The sequence below is a fragment of the Trachurus japonicus genome, chromosome 14 (assembly GCF_045865225.1).
Source record: "Trachurus japonicus isolate A0001 chromosome 14, Traja_1.0".
NCBI classification, from domain to species: Eukaryota; Metazoa; Chordata; class Actinopteri; order Carangiformes; family Carangidae; genus Trachurus; species Trachurus japonicus.
The window spans coordinates 31,011,660-31,018,309 of record NC_140920.1 but is presented as its reverse complement, the minus strand read 5'-3'; the positions used below and the strand labels follow the sequence as shown (position 1 = coordinate 31,018,309).

The following is a 6,650-nucleotide window of genomic DNA, read 5'->3' as shown; positions in this document are numbered from 1 at the left end:
AGTGTGACCTTCTACAAAATTTGGGAAATCAATTCACTCCTTTACACAATCTGTTTTGAAAATAAAATTTGATTTAATTCCCAGTTTGTATTTGTTAAATGATTCATTGCATCTTCAGTTAGATACGAAAAAATGCAGGATATTAATTATGATAACATACTTTGTGAAGAAATGCATACTCTTATTTTGGAAAGATGATTTCCCTCCAACTCTTAAGATTTTTACAGATCAGATTTCAGCTTTTTTACCCTTAGAAAAATTTACTTTGGAAAAACATAAGTGTGGTCATATTTTTCAAGAATTTTGGTTTCCATTACTTTTAGGTTTGGAGGAATTTTCTAAAGGGGACATATGATTGGTTGAGTCCTGAATTGGTGCCCTATAGAGCAGGGCAGACCTTAATATTAAATATATGTATCTCTGTAAAATCTATGTGTATGTTTGACTATGTGGATGTACATATGTGTAGCGAGCACGCTTATGTGTATGTTTGTGCAGGTAAGCACATACTGTATGTGCAAATACCCACCAATGTCAGTGAAGACAGATTGCTGCTTTTTCACTTATTCTTTATTGATTTTTTTTGTTTTTGTTTGTATTTTGTTTCCTTGTTTTTTCCTCCCCCATATACACACACACATATACATATATATACGGGTTAAACAAAAAAAGAAGAAAGAAAGAAACTGTATGAGTCACCCCATCATTGATATTGTTTCAGGATGGATATTTTTGTTGTTGTATCCTTTTTGTTAATTTATTGGAAATAAAAACATATATATAAATAAATAAATAAATAAAAAGGGAAAATTGATTGAATAGATGAAGTGAGGTCACACTGACCTGGAGGAGGAGGAGGAAGGAGCAAGTTATTTGAATGAATGAATGTCTTTATTGTCATTGCACAAGTACAACGAAATTGGATGCAGTCCTTAACTCTTTCGCGACCACACTAATTCCTCAGCACATCCGCTCAGGACCACATGTTTTTGGCTATTTGTTTACCTTTTTCTCACGTCGAACCGAACTCTGTACATCACCTAGAAACAAAGGTCTTCACGTGGTTGAAGAGTGACTTTCCAACGTGCTCCACGAAAAAACGGCGAGTTTTTCCGCCATTTCGTTCGTGAGTACGAAGTAGAAGAAGAGAGCTAGGTTTCTCCAAAAACGGAGCTCCCGCTCTAGTTTCAGAGAAAAACGCACTTTTGTGTCTAGTGGCAATCGGCTTATTTTACCGGTACTCTGCAGTGTGACATGTCTCCCAAATCATTTCTACGGCTAAATAAATATATTTGTAGGCATATCTGGGGGGTGTGGCAGCCTGGAGAGCAGCAGTGCAGCGGTGTGGGTCTCTGGCCGCAGCGGAGCAGCACCGAGACACTGCTGTGTGACTGGCCGGCGATGAGTGCTCTGGGGCGGGGGCGGCCGGTCACAGCGCCCGCTGCAGAGCGCCCGCTCTGCTGCATAGCGCCGTGAAAACAGCCGTGATAACGGGCTTTCAGATCCGAGTCGCCACACCAGAAATGTTTGTAACAGCACCGGTAAAAGTCGCCACATTTGTTGTTGGTCGCTTTTGTCAAAAGAGGGTTTGGAAAGTCGCCAGATTCAGCGAGAAAGTCGCAACACTGTAGCCGACAGCCGCACAGTGCTGCACGCTGTCCCCAGAGCAGAACGATTACTCAAACAAAACCCAGATCACACAGTTTATAAAAAACATTATGTTTTGATTTTAGTTTAAAACAGTTTTACATATCAGAGGACTACCATATTCACACACAGGGTACCTCAGAGTGTCTATTATCGTAATCTGTAAAAAAAAAAAAACGGTTTTGACGAGTTTACTCATCAATGGTCGTGAACGTTCGGCAGGCTGTGACGAGTTTACTCGTCAATGGTCGCGAAAGAGTGCAAATTAGGAAAAATATAAAAATAAATAAAACATCTATAATAAAAAAATCAAATCAAAAGAAAGAAAAACACACAAAGAAAAACATATACAGGAAACAGTAACAACACGTATTCACATTCTGCATGTTTACATGCTGGCCATGTTAAGTGCAGCTATGGCTCTGGCATAAAAACTGTTCTTGAGCCTGTTTGTGTGGATTTTTAATTATTTCCGGCCGACTTGCATAGTACCACTTTAAGACCATCACTAATTATGACACATCTAATCTCTATCAATACTTATTCCTGTATATATCTCCACACTCACTTAGACACAACATGCCTTTAAATTCAAACCTCCCTCAAACTGGAACATTCTGCCCCATACCAAAAACCATTAGGGTAAGGGTTAGTTTTTTTTTCTATTCTGGGTGAAATTCTCATTATAAATGTTAATTATAAACCTATACATATCACAGAGTTTACACCATCGAGTGAATCCCTCTTTGAGGTTAACTATTGTTTAATCTTGTCCTTCATCACTCTCACATTTCATCTCCTTTGCTTCCTTGCAGAACCCTTTTTTATGTGTGCTGAGTAATTTTTTTTTGTGAGAACAAAGGGAATGGCGTGCTCGACTCTTGTGTAAAGGTAAAACTGGGTGCCGGCTCAAAAATCGAAACAATGAAAAAACTGAAATGGCAGCACTCACAAAATAAATTTGAAACATTTATTTAACGCACAGCAGTGCCTGACGGACGTGTTTCAGCCCTTGGCTTTCTTCAGCTTCCACCCTCACTGTTTCTGTTTGGTTGGTAAATCATAGCACACATCTTTCTGGAATATTTTATGTAGACATAATTGCATTGTGCAATTGGGGTTTCTAGGGAACCAATCATAACACTTATGTTGTCATTATTCCATACCCACACATTGTCAATCAATATTTACACCATCATGGTCAGGAAAGGCATTATTTAGGCATGATTTATTTTACCTCATCTGCTTTCAAAGACTCAGAAAACACCAGCAAACTTAAGGGATCTCTAAGAACATATGAATCAGTGTATTTGTAATTATATCAATGGTGCTATTTGCATCAAAAATTAGACCACTGGCACTACCACTTTTCAAAGCAACTATAAATTGACCTACTAATCCTACCATACAAGAAAATTTGGTATTTATTATGAGACATCTTAAATGTTTTTCATAAAATAGATCAACTGTGGGATAATGTGTGGTCTCAAAAACAGGGGACAATCACAAGAGTATGGAATACATAGGCAGTGCTGTTCACATAGCTCTTTATTATGATGAAAAACTTTCTTGGACTGGAACAAGTTGGACAAAAATTTCGACAAAATACAAAATAGCAACAAATGTTCTGCTGTCTGAGTACTATGGGAAACAATGGAGAATAATGACAATCATTCCACTGAGCAACATTATCAGATATATAACCAGATGAGTGCTGCAGGTCTTCAAAGCTTTACTGTTCAGAGACTTGTTCTTACTGGTCTGACAGACTGTGATCTTGGTGTAGGTAAGGACCATGCTGCTTATAGACCCAGATAACAGGACCACAGTGAAAGTGAGGCCATAGATGTTATTGATGAACACACTCTAACAGGAAAGTTTAAAGAGTGCAGCATTGTCACAGTAAGGGCTTCTGATCAGAGTCCTGCATCGGTTCAGTCTTATGGTCAGACCCAGCAGAATCCCGAACAGAACAAAGGCCACTCCCCAGGCAGAAACCGTCAGCTTCAGTAACATCCTGTTGGTCATTATGGCAGAATAACGTAGAGGATTACAGATGGCTACATATCTGTCAAAGGCCATAATCATGAGCACAGTGAGAGCAGTGGTGCTGAACATGTGTGTGGTAAAAGCTTGAACCACACACTCATAGTAACTGATAAGACGTTAAGAGCGAGGACGCAGCATTTCTACAAGTAAACGAGGCAAAATGATCGAGAACTTACACAACATCCCTTTAATGTCCATCTTCCCATTCTGGAATAGTGGTTTTTAAGGACCTTCCTGTATTAAATATTAACATATATTTACAGGCTTTGGGATCAGTATAAGTCTAACATACATATTTCTATAGTCTTGACATATACATAATTATATGAAAATTCCATTAAAGCTTTTGTCTCTCCCCAAAACTATATACAGTATATGTAGTGTTTAAATTGTTTGGCCTCAGACCAAGAGGGAAAGGGTGGTAAGGCAAGTGAGTTAGCTTCATAGCTTTCAAAGTGTTTACAGGCATTAACTGAATATAGTCAGTATGGTAAAGTATAGTCTTGACTAAGTAAGTGTGAACACAAAACTAATACTGGGCTTGAGAGGGAAATACTCCAGTGAGTCTTTATTAGGATGAAGTCTTCTGAGACTTAGACAAGTTTAACAAAAATGTACAAATCTTGGATAACATGCCACAAATAATGGTCTTGTCCGACGAAGAGCTGTTGTAGTTCTTTTGGAGCCCTTTCGCATTTTGGAGCCCTGTGGTGTGCAAGCCGGTTTTTTTTCTTTTCAATTTTTGTACTTTTTTCGGCTAAGCACCTGCCCAAAGTTTAAATGCGGGGTAACAGTGTGTGTCTGTCTGTGTGTGCGTGTGCAGCACTGACACACACAGACACAGGCGTAGCGTCAGAGCGGTAAAGTGAAACAATAACCTGCAGATCAGCTGAGTTGATGTGAACTCCGCTCGTAGTTATTGTGAGTCAGAGCAATAAAACGAAAAAGAGTAAAAAGCTGAATATTCATTAACAACCTGTTCAACCTAACTGTAAGATGTAGGAGATATATTTAGCCTACTATGATAAGAGATATAGCTGTGCTGCTACTTTTTCCCTCTGACTGGAGGTAGTAACTAATACAGTCTAACATGTGGCATATTGAGGCACATCATCATAATCATCTTTGAGACTGTGTGAGTGAGCCTTGCTCTGCCACAAAGCTGGAACAGGGCAGAGGTTAGCGTGTGGTTATCTGTCAACTTCGAGTCTGGAGGGGAGGTGAAACAACGCACTGCAATGTTTTGCATTTGACTGCAGCAACAGTTTTGGCCACAGTCTTACATACAGCTCCTTTAACTGTTTGTGCCCAATGCAACACAATTAGGCATTCTTAAACAAAATCATATTTGTTTCAGTCCTTCATGGAAACTAACTTAATAAAAGGTTGGTTGATTTATATCTTTGGAAAAAGTTTCTTGGCCTCAAACAGCTTTGACAAGAATTTTCTCATCTCTTTGGACTGTACACCGTAAATAATTGGATTGAGGCTGCTGGGGACGATGTGAAATAAAATGCTAGTGAATTTCCTGTACTCTGAGTACTGTGGAAAACGGTGCAGAATAATGACACAAAATCCACTGAGCAACATTACCATGTACACAAGCAGATGAGTGCTGCAGGTCTGCAAGGCCTTTCTGTTCAGAGACTTGTTCTTACTGGTCAGACAGACTACTGTAATCTTGGTGTAGGTGAGAACCATGCTGCCTATAGACCCTGTGAACAGAACCACAGTGAAAGTGAGGCCATATACATTATTAATAAACACACTCTCACAGGAGAGTTTGAAGAGGCCAGCATTGCTACAGTAAACACCTCTCACAAGAGTCCTGCATCGGCTCAGTCTTATGGTCAGACCCAGTAGAATCCCAACCAGAACTAAGGCCACTCCCCAGGCAGAAACCGTCAGCTTCACTAACATCCTGTTGGTCATTATGGAGGCATAACGCAGGGGATTACAGATGGCTACATATCTGTCAAAGGCCATAATCATGAGCACAGTATGAGCAGTTGTGCTGAACGTGTGTGAGGTGAAAGCTTGGAATACACACTCATAATAATTGATCAGTCTTTCAGAAGGAGGGCGTAATATATCTATGAGCAAACGAGGCAAAATTATAGAGTTTCCAAGTATGTCATTGACTGACAGGTTCCAAAAGAGTAGATACATGGGCTGGTGAAGGTTTTTGTCTATGAAAACAAGAATAGCAATGCCAGCATTTGTGACAATTATAAACAAATAGGAGAAAAAGATAAAAAGAAACACAGGGTAGACAGAGCCCTTGGAGACATTTAAACCTTCCAGCTGGAGTGTGAAGCTGTTGTAGGTGTAGTTTTCCATCAACCTGTAAAACAGATAGAAGTTAATGTGCTGCACATGACATTTGACTGTGTACAGAGGTTCTTTCTTTTCTTTCTCGTGTCTCCCTGCTTGTTGCTGATAATTCCCACCAGCTCCATTAAGGAGCTCCTCTGTTGCAGGGTTTTATAAACCTCATTTTATCTTCAGGGAAATCAGTGACAGTTACATCAAATAACATGCAACATTAAGAAGTTATTATGTAACAATATCCAACTTGCATCAACAAGAGAAGACAAGAAAGTTAATTTGTATCTTATCCTGTTCACCCTTTCTCCTATAAACCTCATTTTATCTTCAGGGAAATCAGTGACAGTTACATCAAATAACATGCAACATTAAGAAGTTATTATGTAACAATATCCAACTTGCATCAACAAGAGAAGACAAGAAAGTTAATTTGTATCTTATCCTGTTCACCCTTTCTCCTGCCAAATCTTCCCTGTCACCCTAAAGGTTACAGGTTGCACAAGTGCACCTATAGAGTGCACAGTTTTGTGCAATTTCAATCACAAGCTAAAAGAAAAGTGTGCAGGGTCCACTGTTGTTGACCAACTGTGCTTTGGATTGCATTTACAGTTAAACATGAATGTTCC

At 39.3% G+C, this 6,650-nt stretch overlaps 1 protein-coding gene and 1 pseudogene across 1 annotated transcript; both read right to left on the bottom strand.

The window, feature by feature from the left end:
- Nucleotides 1–3,109: 3,109 nt before the first annotated feature.
- LOC146975048 (olfactory receptor 4C11-like) lies at nt 3,110–3,894 on the bottom strand (annotated as a pseudogene).
- Nucleotides 3,895–5,091: 1,197 nt separating this feature from the next.
- On the bottom strand, nt 5,092–6,042 carry LOC146975047 (olfactory receptor 52N5-like). The gene has a single exon (XM_085796907.1). It carries the CDS (start codon nt 6,034–6,036, stop codon nt 5,092–5,094), a length of 945 nt encoding a protein of 314 aa, XP_085653033.1. The 5' UTR covers nt 6,037–6,042.
- Between the last annotated feature and the right edge of the window lie 608 nt (nt 6,043–6,650).

Excerpts from the sequence above, each read along its gene's own strand:
- LOC146975047 (XM_085796907.1), bottom strand. The coding sequence starts at position 6,036 with ATGGAAAACTACACCTACAACAGCTTCACACTCCAGCTGGAAGGTTTA.